The sequence below is a fragment of the Zootoca vivipara genome, chromosome 8, assembly GCF_965207765.1.
Source record: "Zootoca vivipara chromosome 8, rZooViv2.hap1.1, whole genome shotgun sequence".
In the NCBI taxonomy this organism is placed as follows: Eukaryota; Metazoa; Chordata; class Lepidosauria; order Squamata; family Lacertidae; genus Zootoca; species Zootoca vivipara.
Window position 1 is genome coordinate 35,793,392 of NC_142591.1, and position 14,494 is coordinate 35,807,885.

Below are 14,494 nucleotides of genomic sequence, written 5' to 3' on the forward strand. Positions count from 1 at the left end.
AAACTATTTGATGTTAAAGCTTCCAAGGCACAGCCTAATTTCCCTTTATGGCACCAACAAATTGGTTTGACCACTCTTTATTCTGCTACCTTGCCTTCTCTCATTAAAACAGGTGTGCTCAGCCGCCACTTTTATGCTGATGTATCTTCTTCAGGGCCGATTGATGATGGCAGCAGTGACCTGGGACAAGTTTATTGAGGCCCTCTATCCTGTTGTTCCAATTCTTCAGGTAATTTCGACTTCTCAGAGCACAGTTTATCTTGAACTAAGCTTAATTGCTTTGCCAATAGGAGCAGCAATGACATTACACAATAGGGAAAGATGGATATTTATAAACATGGCAGCCAGGCAAATAAGGAATGGAGGAGCAATCAATATACTTGTTCATTGGATATTCTGAGTGAATGCTGGAGAACAATGTAGCATTAGGTTTATTTCGAAATGGGATAGCTCCAGCATTTTTCTGAATAGTTCTTCGGAACCTTATTCTTCCTAACCATCTTAAATCCTCGTTGATCCTGACTTGGGGGACAAGTTATAGATTTCCTTGTATATCTTGAAGTTTCTTGGTAGCTCAATTTGCTGTAGAATCATTGCTCCTCTTATCTCATGAGATTAATCCCAGCCATTTTACGACCATGAGAATAGTAGTGCTGATCCAAAACGCCAGAGGTCACGTTTAAGAAACATGTGGGCATACATGTTCACTCATTCATAAAATACAAATTGGGGTGAAAGGTTTGTCACACAGCGTTGGTGTGTAGTGAAACTGCCAGAACAGTTTGTAACGTTTGTGTGTATTTGTGATCTTTTGAAAATTGAAAATAAAATAAAATAAAGAAACTGCCAGAACAGTGGGGCAAATCAGGATTGATGGGGGGGCAATGGAACCACATACCCTTTCATATTCCCCACTGATGCGGCAGCCAGTCAAGGGAACAGTGGTTGTGAACTGGTATGAAAAATGTGCAAAGGCTTTTCTTCTTTTTCTTTTCAAATAACGAAACATTTCTGAAATGATAACTGAACCCCTCAAAAATTTGGTGGAGCACTTGTTCATACAGTGTTGATGGTGTTGAGCAATCACCCATCAAATGAATTTGGCCTACAAACTTGAACTTGCCCATTACTCAGGGTGAATTTACTGTTGCCAAGAAAATTATTCTTACGCATGACTTATTATTCTGCTAAATGGCCGTTGTGAACTTTTAAATACACACTTAGGGCTATGCAGACACAGAAGACGCTCTGGGTAGTTGCATCCTCTCACTGAGTGAAACAAATGCTGAAAAAGAAGGGATTCTCCCCAGAACTACAAGACTTAAAGCTGCTTTGCGTCTTCTGTTCTCCAAAAAGCCATTGTGAGTATATCTGCAATTTGTGTGTGTGTGTGAATGAGGAAGACTGACATTACACCTGTCATTATGACCTGCTTCTTGCAGAGAATTCTAGATGAACTAGATTCTCTTTCAAGTCCAGGTGGTACTGGACATCCCAATGGCAATTTTTCTATGGAAATTTAATTTGGACTACTTGAAGCAAGGAAAGGGGGAATGAAATGTAAGGGACAATGCTCCCACTCAATAAATTTTCTCAGAGAAAAGTAGCACCATCAAGATGCTCAGAATTAAATAAATTAGGCCTAGCCATAGGTCCCCAGACGCTTGATTGGAAAAGCGCAGGAGCAAATAAGTAGGGGGACATAGTTAGGTGGCTCTGAAGTAGAGTGAGCAGCTGAAAAGACTCTTCGTTTAAATCTGAAGGAAGGACTGCTTAGACATTAGTAGGCTGCAGTAGGAAAAATAATAAAACCAACTTGTAGAACATGACAGTTGCATTTAGAGTAACTCTTATCAGCATTGAATGATAGCTGGTCAATGCAGTTTCCTCTTTCCCCCCAGAAATTATCATTTTGTTGGTTCTTTATATATTCAAACACTACTTCAGCCCAGTGTGGCATAAAATATTGGGGAAGTTCAAGTAGCGGGTGTACTGAAAACATTGCATCCCATTTAGAAGGGGATGGGGACTGAACACCAAGCATTTCTGCATATATGTATCTACTTTAAAATTTCAGGGCATTGTGTATAAACTGAAGAGCAGGAAATGTTTTCTAGGGGAAATTCAAAGCATACATTTTATTTCCTCAGAGTCCGTTCCACGGTGCTCAAACACTTGATGTTTCATCTTACGACTGAAGAAGAGGCAACCCTAAGGCACCCACTACCACAGAGTATTGTCCTCTCAAGCATCCCTAACTTACTTATTGTGGAAAAGACTGTTGAACTCAAGCTGGGAGATTCAGCAAGAGAGTCAGTATTTAAGGTGAACAAAGGAGCCTTTTAACAGAGATTGCTAGCATTGAACTGAAGCTGTGTCCCCCAATGTAAGAGGGTTCTAGTGCTGAAGATGCTGTTGAAAATATTCTGTTGCCAGCATTGAGGAGACGGAGAAGCGTAGGTTTCCTCATAGTCGCTGTGACCTGAGGGACGTGACTGATCCAGAGGAAAATGAAAGATATGGAAAGGAGGAAAAGGAACAGATTAGAGGAGAGAACAAGCTGTGGGGTGAAAGAATCTGCTGTCATGGGGTCCCACAGAGATCAAACAGACTGAACAAAGCATGGAACGGCCTGAATGAGGAAGAGATCCAGGGGGACTGTATAAGGTCACATGTTGGGAATAAGCAATTTAAAAAAAAGGGTTCCTGAGGCAAAAGGTCGGTCAACTGGCATTTGTTCAGGGATACGTCAAGTAATGCTAACCAATGAAATATATTAATCCATGTTTCTAACTTCAGTCTGTTCGGGTGGTCTTAAAGGTGGAGGTTCTGAACCAAATGGGGCAAAGTGTCCTTAGTCCAGATCATATCTGGGAATCAGTGACAAGTTTCCCATGTACAAAGCAGGGGTAGAGGAGTTTCTTATGGAATGTCCATAGTTATTGATGAGGTTATTGGTAAGACAGTGTGAGCTGAGAGAGAAAGAGAGGTTTTGTTTTCACCATGGTTAATTAATAACCAAGTGTAGGATCATGCTTGTCTTGGCAATATCAAATCAAATAACCCTTACATGATTGAGCTGAAGGTGCCTCTGCCCCTGATGGGATTACGAAGATAAATATTTTTCCAGATAGATAATGGTATGTTTCATTTTATTTTTAGGCTGAGACTGTTGAAAAGCTGTATGATATCTTTATCTCGGACACAATTGATCTAGTTTTGAGGAAGTCAGCAGCTGAGCAGCTAGCTGTAATTATGCAAGGTAAAGTGTTTTTCCTACATACTTTTACCAGCAGTGGTTCACATAGTAATAATAATAATAATAATAATAATAATAATAATAATAATAATAATAATAAATACCCCGCCCATCTGGCTGGGTCTCCCCCGCCACTCTGGGCGGCTTCCACATATCAAAATATATTAAAATATCACAGACTAAAAACTTCCCTAAACAGGGCTGCCTTTAGGTATTTTCTAAATGTCAGGTAGTTGTTTATCTCTCTGACGGGAGGGCATTCCACAGGGTGGGTGCCACTGCCGAGAAGGCCCTCTGCCTGGTTCCCTGTAGCTTTGCTTCTCGCAGTGAGGGAACCGCCAGAAGGCCCTTGGCGCTGGATCTCAATGTCCGGGCTGAGCAATGCGGGTGGAGACTCTCCTTCAGGTATACAGGACTGAGGCTGTTTAGGGCTTTAAAGGTCAGCACCAACACTTTGAATTGTGCTTGGAAACGTACTGGGAGCCCATGTAGATCTCTCAGGACCGGTGTTATGTGGTCCCGGCGGCTGCTCCCAGTCACCAGTCTAGTTGCCACATTCTGGATTAATTGCAGTTTCGTGGTCACCTTCAAAGGTAGCCCCACGTAGAGCGCATTGCAGTAGTCCAAGCAGGAGATAACCAGAGCATGCAGTACTCTGGTGAGACAGTCTGCGGGCAGGTAGGGTCTCAGCCTGAGTACCAGATGAAGCTGATAGACAGCCGCCCTGGACACAGAATTAACCTGGTTAATTACTGGTACTTCCTTTTTGGGAGTAGTTTTGGCATAATGTTTTAGGATGGATCTAACCCCTTTTGAGATAATCTTGTGACCTGGATTTATTATTTCATGAATGATTTATTCTGACAATTGTAATATGTATGCACCTCTGGTATGCACACCATCGACAGATACTATTTTTTAAAAAATAAAAAAGCCTGCAGGCTTACAATCTAATAGACAGGGGACAATAGCAAAAATGATGTAGAGGGAACAAGAAAACAAGCGAATTCAGACACTGTGGAAGCAATTGTAACTTAGTTTATGGAGGGGTGGAGCTGCAGATCCACTACCACACCCTAAACCCTGCCAGTTCACACTGATCAGGGCAGAGGATGTGTGGGGTGGTTTCCTGAATTTATTTATTTTTGCTAGGCAACTCTGAGCTGATGTAACTGAGGGGCCCAAACTGCAATGGATATACTGTAAAGGTGCCACATCCTTCCCTGAAACACCCTGTTTTTGTACTTTCTGATTGTTACACCTGATGGGTAGCTTCTGGCCAAAGCTGGGATTTCCACTGTGGCCCTTCCTTCAACTAGTGGTACTTGTCTTACCTGACAGAGTCTATTAAAGAGGTAAAATGGCATCAGCATGGGACTGGAAGCTGGAGTGCAATTCTAACTCATTATAAAATTTACACAGTTGTGGGAAGGGAGGGATAAGGAGCCAAGGTTGGTCCTAGCTGAGCTGAAACATTGAACATGGCTTTGTTGCAATTGAGTGTTCCCCTTACTGTGAGTAGCAACTAATGAAATAGGACACCTCTTATAATGATGATGCCATGTTGTACATTTTGCATGGCCCAGAGCAGGGGCTGCCAACATGGCACCCACAGGTGCACATGCACCCATAAGGTCCCCTCCCCCACCAAAATGAGATTCTTGTGGGCAGTAGACTAGGTTGCAGTGATATCCTTCATTGCAGTGGTTGTTTGGTATTCACACAGTTTGCAAATGTGCTGCTGGATCCCCAAAAGTTGGCGACTCTTGACTCCTAGATGTAAACTAGAGGAAGGGAGTAATAGCAGTAGAGGCAAGGCTTCCGCTTTCAGTGGAATCATATGATTATTATAACAGCCAATTCTAGCTTAATGACTGCAGGGAAGGGGCACACTTTCAGGGTGTCCTGGGTTTTACTTTTTGAAATATGGCAACCCACAAGTGTCTATAAATACGGTGCCAAATTATTAGTACATGTGTGTAACAAATGTGCCCAGCATTTGAGTCCTGCTAATTTCTGTCTTACTCCTCTTTCTAGATTCTAAAATGCATGAAATCATCAAAAAGATGGGTGTCATAGACAAAATACTTTCTTACTTTGCTGAATGTGTTGACCAGGATGGCAAGGTAAAACAGAATAACAACAGGATGTGGCTTTTTTCAGCCTCCTCTTTCCATCTCAAATTACTGTATGTTCAATAAAAATATTTCATATAGGAATTAGATACTTTAAAAATGCAGTTGTAAAAATAGGCAATTGAACATCCCACTTTAGTATTTCCACTTGATGAGCAAAACTAATTGAGTTATTTGGCTCTTACCTTAACATAGTGATTAAGCACATGCAATTCAGTGGAATATATCTTTTAACTTCCTGTTCTTTAAACCTGTTATCATCAGCCTGTATGTAACAACAAAAGGGATGCAGGTGGCGCTGTGGGTTGAACCACAAAGCCTAGGGCTTGCCGATCAGAAGGTCGGCGGTTGGAATCCCTGCAACAGGGTAAGCTCCCGTTGCTCGGTCACAGCTCCTGCCAACCTAGCAGTTCGAAAGCACGTCAAAGTGCAAGTAGATAAATAGGTACAGCGGGAAGGTAAACGGCGTTTCCGTGTGCTGCTCTGGTTCGCCAGAAGCGGCTTTGTTATGCTGGCCACATGATCTGGAAGCTGTACGCCGGCTCCCTCGGCCAATAATACGAGATGAGCACTGCACCCCAGAGTCGGTCATGACTGGACCTAATGGTCAGGGGTCCCTTTACCTTTAACAACAAAAAATAACCAATGACCATAGTTCTGAATCTAGGGGAAGAGACTTGCAATTTAAAAATTCACAATAGTTTTATCAAATAACTTTCTAGGTTTGTGCCTTCAAATTTTGTTGATCTGATAAAAATACTATTTAGACTTTGATTAGGTATAGCTGGGAAAATAAGTATTTTGAAGAAAAGTCTCAGCAACGGGTTTTGCTTTTCTGGTGTGGTCGCTAGCCACAGTGTGCTTTCCTCCCACTGCATGTGAAGGGAGAACTTTTAAAGTTTTGTCTTGCCATTTTGAACAAACCATAGGTTCCTTTTTCCCTCTAAATATGGGAAAGTATTTTGTGGTTTGCATGAGTCACATATAGTTATCAGAACCAGGATATGATTGTGAACCGTGGTTTTGGGTTTTGGGTTAATTGCACCAGTGATATATGAGGCTTCTATTCATTCAGATTTGCAAACTTCCTTGTTTTGAGTGGAAGAAGTGTAAAGGTATGAGTAGTCTTACTTCATCCTTGTAATAATTATTCCGCCCAATATGTTACTACTGAACCAGGTTATGTCTGCTTTCTGCCCTGTGACTGAGACACGTCCCAGTTGCAGAGACTCCCCACCACAGCAAGAAGAGACAATGCATTCTATATATGTCTTGAATGTCTTTCAAATTTCCATCTTTATTTCCCTTTGTGAGTGTCACAGAGAGAGGAATATGCCCTAAGGATGAAAAAGATGAAAGACATGTTGTGAACTCGTTCCATTCCATTTTTACACCTGAATATTCAAACATGAGTTTTAAAATGGCCATTGGGTCCTCTAGGCCTGGGACAATGGACCTGTATATTAAAAGAAAAGTGAAAAATTATGGCTTATGTAGGCTTTTTGAATTCTTTTTAAGTTTCCAGGGAAGCAGAGACGGTTGGGGGAAAAAGAGAGAAGGTATGCAGAATGTCGGATGGCATAATGCATCGCTGTTAACAAAACATTTTCTGGCTTTGGCAGGTTATGGGGTGTATGATGTTGCCCTGTCTTACCCTGTTACGGAAACTTACATATGCAGATCCAGCTAAGCGGCTCTCCCTGGCCAACCAGCCATCTGTCTTGCTGGTGTTATTTAGAGGTAACTTTACAGAATTATAGCTAAAAACTGTGCATAGCCTTGTTGGCCCATTAAGGGGGGAAATGCAAAAGTCATAAGGGGGTGGGATTTTTACCGGAGTTTAGCATGTTATTTATTTGGTTAGTGGCTTAAATGTCCAACAGCACATTGTTGTTTCAGATATTAAGGCTAGGATGGCCCCAAAGGCTTACTTTTAAACTAGTTTTTAATGAATTAAATAGAATTGATTTAGCATGTTAAGTGGACCCGTTTCTTTATTTCAAAATCTGTTTCTGTCGTACAGCACAATCTTAGACGTCAGAGATGGGGAACTTGTGGAACCTCCAGATGTTGGGCTACAGCTCCCATTAGCCAGTTGTCAGGGAACTGTAGCCCTCTAAATGTTGGGACTATGGGTTCCCCATTCCTACTACACATGTTTGTTTGGAAATAAATTCTTCTGTTTTAAAGGGACTTGCCCCTTAGTCCTTAGGACTGCAGCCTCTGTTTCCTTCAAATAATACTGTGATTTAAGTACCAGTTTCTCATATACTCATTGAATGGTTTTTGATTATTGGAATTCAACTCCATTGGTCTCATAAATAAATTGCTGCCTCCTGATTTATTTGACCCTGGACCACTGGCCATGATTACCGATGGTCTGGAATTCCATAACTCTGTCAACAATTTTGAGGTGATTCACTGTGTTCTGAGGTTGCTGATTCACTGTTGTGAACCTCAGATTAAACATCTGAATAAGTAATCAGCCCTTGGAGAAATGCTATTTCTAAATGCTGTTTCGTTTTAGCATTTCCTTTCCAAAAACTTTTAAAGATGCATTCATTACTTCGCCTGCAGCTATATATAATAAATTAATATTTCTAGTACTTCTTGGAGATGGATTACTTTTAAAAAGCAAATCTAAACTTGCCAGTTCTACTGTAATTAGTAGTTTAAGGCTGCAATTCTTTGCACCCACACTTAACAGGGAGTAGATCTCATTGAACAATGGGACTTGCTTCTGAGTAGAGATGCAAGGGATTGTGTCGTCAGCAGACTTGAATATTTGTATGACCCCGTGGTCATGCTGCTTGGATAAATATTTTAAATTCTTTTTGTTCTCTTCTTAGTTTGCTTGTTGTTCCAAGATCATGGTGCTGTCATGAGTGAAGCAGCAGCATTGCTTTGTCTACTACTGTTTGATGAGGCATCAAGAAAAGAGATGTGGTAGGTGGATTTATAGTGACTGCTTTTATGCTCCTTTATTTTCCTACCAAGCAAAATATTTGTTCTCCCTGTTCCAGCAAAGTTAAATGTAAATTATAAGCAAGACCTGAGCAATATTTGACCTGTTGGTCTAATGGAGATTGGCCCACTGGGCCGTTTTGGGCAAACCACATCCAGTTTATTGCAGCTTATGTTTGATACGATGCCAGGTGTGGCAGAAAGCTTGAAACTTCACACTGCAGCTCTAGAGAGTCTCCTGATACTCTGAAGAAGATCTTTGAGGAGCCTAGTGGCTATAAAGCGAAGACTGCAGGGAGCCACATCTCTTTGCCCTTCTGTTGGTGGGGAAGTCCTATGAGTGGAACTCTTCGCACAGGGTGCTCCCGCTGGTGGGAGCTTTGTTAGCATCTAAGCCCATTAATTTTGGAAGCCTAATGCCAAGAAGTTCTCTTAAGGTTTTAGTCCACGGCACACTAAGTGTTTTGCCCAAATGAACTGAAATGTTTGGCAGGCTTTAACCAAAATAGCCTTATAGGGTACATAGTGAGATATTTTTTTTATGGCCATTGTAATCAATTTCAGAATTGAAACACATGCCCAATGTTTTGATCCTACACTAGCAGTTAATGCATATTGGAGTTAGATCTCAAAGGTCAAATGCATTCTTAGGGATAATGTGTTGTGAATTTTTACTGTTGCTGATACTGCACAAGCCCATTTTGACTAATGTTTGGTTTATTAGACAATTAATAGTAAACAACTTTAGAGTCATCTAAACCAGGCATAGGCAAACTCGGCCCTTCAGATGTTTTGGGACTACAACTCCCATACAACTTGCCTATGCCTGATCTAAACTTTACGTTCTTAAGAATATCTTATGCTCTTTTTCAGTAAAATAAATTTGTTTTGCACTCATACACACACACACACACATTCTCAAAGGGGGTTGGTATCTTTTGCTTGGTTTTCAAAAGAAAAATGTTTTGAAAGTGAATTGTTTTTTTAAAACTGCGCCCAGTGCTGCAGCTCTGCTGGTGCAATTGACTTCCATCTATGCAACAGAGCTTCCTCTCCTGCCCCTTCAAGATCCCTGGGTGCCCTCCAAAACCAGCTCTGAGGAGTTGGGAGAGTGGTAATGGGAGAAGAGTGAAGCATCTGCAATTTTGGCAGTGTGGATCAGCACACTGTAAGTTTGTGCAAAACTAAGGCCCTTGTGTCGTATCACAATGTTTAATGCATTGGTGTAAGTGACAGGGCAGTTAATTAATTGATTAACCCATGGAGTGCTTCTTTAATACAGCTTACCGTCCTTGTTTTCTTTTTCGTAGGGCTGATACTTTTCCCTGTGACTCTTACAGCAGTCTTCCCTTTAGTTTGCCTGTTTCTGTTGTGAGACGGTAAGTCTCTCCTCTCTGCGTCTTTAAGAAAGTTGTATCCCTGGTGTTGTGGAGTGCCTCACCAGGAAGTGCCATCAACAGACCACATCCTAGGGAAGTCACTTCATATGCACATCATGAAAGTTGTGAATATTCTCATACTGAAGCATTATTCAGCTGATGAAATAAGTAGCAGCAAGGTCTTCGGAGTGTATCTTCAGGAATTGCAATATGCAATTTTTGTATTCTAAGCTAGGGCCTAGCGAAGGATATAGGATCATTTTAACACCACAGTGTTGTGGAAGCAAAGGAGATGTGGGCCCTTCAGTCCCTTGGATAGATTGTGTGTAAAACTGGGGTAACATTATAACAAAAAGAAACACCTAAAATTTCTTTTAAGGCATATACATACAGATTAACAGTTATTGCCAGAAGATTAGCAGATTCATTAAGTTTTCAGATGATAAAGAACTATTTTAACTTTTGCCATATCCCCCTTCTCTCCTTAAAGGTATCATCTGCCTGTCAGAGTCCAAGCTCATCATGCTGTGAGCCCCAATTCAGTGGTTTTGCCATTTCCTTGTGAACTCTGGGCCTCGAAGCCGGTGTCAGACATGCTTAAAATGGCTTGGAACTTGTCCTGGTTCCATGGAGTGGATAATTTACTGAAACTCACTGATTATGAGACAGGAACCAAAGAGTAAGCTATTCACCTTCATTGAAAATTCCCTCTTGAATCCCCTCATGTGCTAGAATTTGAAGCAGGAAGACTATTTTGGGTGAAGGACTGGGTGACAACTGGAATTTGCCAGTGTCTCCACCAGCACTTCATGCTGTATGGTCTTGTCCTCTTTCCATTGACTGTAAATGTAAGGAGAGCAAAATTGGGTTGACTCTGGATGCTGCTCCTAGTTAGAATGTGTGATTAGTACAATGAGACTGTGGGAGTCAAAGTTGTGGGAAGCACATAACTAATTAAGAAGAGCTCTGCTGGATCAGATTGAAGGCCTATGTAGCATTCTGTTCTCACAGTAGCCAATCAGTTGCCCCTGAAAAACACCAAGTGCATGGCATTAGTGCAGTCGCTCTCAATCAGCCATTAGCTCAACCAATCCTGTCTACCAGCCGTCCAAACTGCCCAGCCTGCCTTTTGCATACTTTCTCCAAAGAGGGGAAATTAGCAGTGGTAAACTCTTCCTACAGCAGAGCCACTTGTGTTAAAAGTATGGATGGTCCCACAAAGGTCGTAGGAGTGTCCATTAAGGCTACGAAACATAGAGATATAGTTCCCAAAGCTTCCCCATATCAGTGCCTTAAAGACGAGACCTCTGCCATCCAAAGGTCTCTCTACTAACACTGTCATGCAATGGGATAAGTTTGGCAAAAGGAAGGAGAACTCTGGAGAGGCAAGTGATGGGACAGGTCACCAAGCCTGATTCCAAATTCAGTTTGATTCAGTCCTTGTAAATTAGTTTGACTTGAGATTCAGATAGAGGATGGGGATGCTTGAGTGCTATAATTATATACCCTAGGATCTCTCAAAGAAGATACTGAATACTTCGGTGATATACTATTTTATTAGTAATAGCTAATAAATGAAACGTATTTTCAGCGATAGATCTTGTATTTTGCAGACACATGCTGCCCAAAGTTTCAAATCAAGAAAAAAAAAATTGGATCAAAGCCCATTTGATCAAAGAAGGCAAAATGTTTGTTTTGCTTCATTCACAAGTCTCTTTAAAAAAAAAAAACCTCAACAATCAGCTGATTTCCTTTTCCTTTTCAGATTTCCAGACACATTAAAGCTCTCCTCAGAGGATATTATTACCCTGAAGATAACTCATGCAACCAGTGGACTGCAAGATTGTCTTAATTCCATCATTCGAGCAGTGTCCCACAGGGAAGTTCGGGCCGCCATCACGAGAATGAATTTTTACATTCTCAATGACAGGCTGGCATTAATCTGCAGCAGTGGCCCTTGTGGGGCCACTTTGAAGTGCTTGGCTTGGCAAACAGCATTAAGCAGGTCAGTGTGTAAGTGCAAGGTGCATAACTGGCTACAAAGCCGCCTGTCACAGTAGATTTGGCTTTGAAAGTTTCAAAGATATTCAGACTCTTTGGAGTCCTTCTAAGCATTTGGCACTGGAATAAATATCCTTTAAAGTGGTAAACCCATCTGTGTTTAGCGGCAAGCGGAGGGGGAGAGTGCTAGAATGAGACACATGCAGCTGAGTCACGGCCCTCTTTTTCTGCCCATAATATCTACTATTAAAAAACAGTAATCAGCTGCCCTCACATCTGACAAATTTTCCCCAGCTAATGAATTCAGTTTCATTGACTGCTTTCTCATCCCTGTACTAACCTAATCAGAGCCCCCAGCAGATAATCAGAGCTCAGCTTGCATTCATGGCTTGAGCTGAGCAGTGAGTGGCTTGCCCCTTTTCTCCTTTCCCCTTCAACCTTGTGCCCCTCCTGCCAGCCTGTTGGATGCAAGTAGATCCTTCGGCAGTTAGATGGTTGTTGTTGTTGTTGTTGGTGTCTCCAGGTCTGTCTGTCAGTGCACATAGTGGTACCTCACAGAAGCAGTGGGACAGAGCATGAAATGAGAAAGACAAAAGGGTGGATGGTCTGCTTTCTCCTCTGCTAAACTGCCACACGGATGGCATGAAATTTCGTAACCGCAGCTCATGATGCGTCAAAACGATTTTTAACATTTGGACGCCGGCACTTCGTACAGAGCATTTTCACTTGCCACCTGCATGTTACTGCTAGCTTTCTTCACATATCTGAATATATCTTTATAATTCATAAGATGGAATGGGGAATATCAGTCAAAGCTTATGATACACCTGTGATAATGTTAAATTCTTGCTTATACTGAAGGTTTCTTCAGGTGCTTCCAGCTTCTTCAGAGGATGAGAAACTCCTGATTGACATCATATGTTTCCTAAACAAGTTTCTTAAGGAACAGAAGATTATGTCAGATGTAGAACATCTAAAATGGATCCTGGATGTAATCCTAAAGCATGTAAGACCATGACTAACAATTGATTTTTTAATTGGGGAGCAGGCAGAACAACCCATCCCCCCATATAATAATAATAATAATAATAATAATAATAATAATAATAATTCCCCAGCCACTCTGGGCGGCTTCCAACAGAAAAATAAAACACAGTAATCTATTAAACATGAAAAGCCTCCCTGAACAGGGCTGCCTTCAGATGTCTTCTAAAAGTCTGGTAGTTGTTTTCCTCTTTGACATCTGTTGGGAGGGCGTTCCACAGGGCGGGCGCCACCACCGAGAAGGCCCTCTGCCTAGTTCCCTGCAACTTGGCTTCTCGCAACGAGGGAACCGCCAGAAGGCCCTCGGTGCTGGACCTCAGTGTCTACCTCACTGGAGGGAGGGGTCTGTCTTCATATACTTCATATACTTCTGAAACAAGGATCCTCAGGGATCAATAGTCTGACTTGGTCTAAGACAACTTCTTTCATTCATCTGGTTCAAACAGCAGGAAAGAGAGAAGCTCAGTAGCAGGTGACATGCAGTGGCTCACCTGGCTTCCCATTGCTGAGTGTCTCTGCTGGTAAGCAATAGAGGAACTGGTGGGGAGCTTGGATGGTGCAGGTACAGCAGCAAAGCCATTCTGTTGCTCAGGTTGCACAATCATATTTTACAAAACAGTCCCAACAAAGATGCAAATTGGGGGACAGAGTGCATATGCCCAGCAACAAAATGTTGCAGTTTTAAGTTCTGGGGAAATATGATACAGTATGTGTACTATAGAATTGACAAGATACTTGAGCATTTTGCAGTGAATGAGTAACAGATAAGTTTTTATTTCATAAAAAGAAGAACCCCCCCCCCAAAAAATAAGATATCTGTTGTGTCAGAAAAGTGATATCCCTAGAAGCTGTTCCAGGTGATAAGCCACTCTAATCCTCTCTGTCTGTGCCAGGAGTCTTGCTACCATCTAGTTATTTGAAATTTATGCCTTACTGGAAATGGAACAACTTTAATTATTCCTCAGTTTGTTTTGGACAGTTCAATTTCACTATTTTCTTTAGGTAAAACATAGTTTGAAATGCTCCTCTGTATGACAGTCCGATTCCCCAGCTCTGGTGGAGAATAAATAATGAAATACCTGCTCTGATAATGTTTCACTGATCTTCTCTGCAGAATCCAAAGTCTCTACTCGATCTTGTAGTGCAGCCAGAATCTCAGCAACAAGATGAAATAGATGACCTAAAGACTGCTGTCAGGCAACAACTGCAGAAAGAATTGATTGCTTTCTTGAATACACTTCTGCTCAGCTTCATGTCCGCTACTGACAGGTACAGCATAAAAGAGTTATCCATAAGACATTTTATTCTAAAAAATATTGTTGCTATATAGTATGGAGAGGTAGTTTAATATATCAGGTGTTGGTCATACTGCATGGAATGTGATTCCAGCCCCCCCCCCCCCGCCAGCACACATTGGGTTTCTTTTTCCAAAATTCTGTTAGCGCCAGCTTTCATTTTTAACTGGAAAGTTGCATGTTTGTGAAGAAGAGTATTTGACATGCATGCAGGACCCACCTTGACCTGTTGAGCTGCTTGGGATGTGGGGGGCATAAGAGACCCCAAAGCATTTTCTGGAATGTGCACTTCACATGGCCAGCTGGGCCTAAGTATTGACCTGCATGAACTGGGAGTGCCCCCTAAAATACATCACAACACATTTCTGCTGTTGCTGCCAGCCTGATTTCTGCTTTGGATTTATTTTATTCTGGTCC

At 41.7% G+C, this 14,494-nt stretch overlaps 1 protein-coding gene across 2 annotated transcripts in view; it reads left to right on the forward strand.

Moving 5' to 3' along the window:
- Nucleotides 1–14,494, forward strand: part of RTTN (rotatin) — a 110,932-nt gene that overhangs the window by 42,164 nt on the left and 54,274 nt on the right. For both annotated transcript variants that reach the window (XM_035124661.3, XM_060277923.2), the window contains exons 16-27: nucleotides 113–229; nucleotides 1,225–1,361; nucleotides 2,151–2,325; nucleotides 3,163–3,262; nucleotides 5,297–5,385; nucleotides 7,017–7,134; nucleotides 8,244–8,340; nucleotides 9,669–9,737; nucleotides 10,228–10,416; nucleotides 11,503–11,742; nucleotides 12,600–12,744; nucleotides 13,897–14,051. In XM_035124661.3, the coding sequence (XP_034980552.1) occupies nucleotides 113–229; nucleotides 1,225–1,361; nucleotides 2,151–2,325; nucleotides 3,163–3,262; nucleotides 5,297–5,385; nucleotides 7,017–7,134; nucleotides 8,244–8,340; nucleotides 9,669–9,737; nucleotides 10,228–10,416; nucleotides 11,503–11,742; nucleotides 12,600–12,744; nucleotides 13,897–14,051 (1,631 nt within the window). The remainder of the gene's footprint in view (nucleotides 1–112; nucleotides 230–1,224; nucleotides 1,362–2,150; nucleotides 2,326–3,162; nucleotides 3,263–5,296; nucleotides 5,386–7,016; nucleotides 7,135–8,243; nucleotides 8,341–9,668; nucleotides 9,738–10,227; nucleotides 10,417–11,502; nucleotides 11,743–12,599; nucleotides 12,745–13,896; nucleotides 14,052–14,494) is intronic.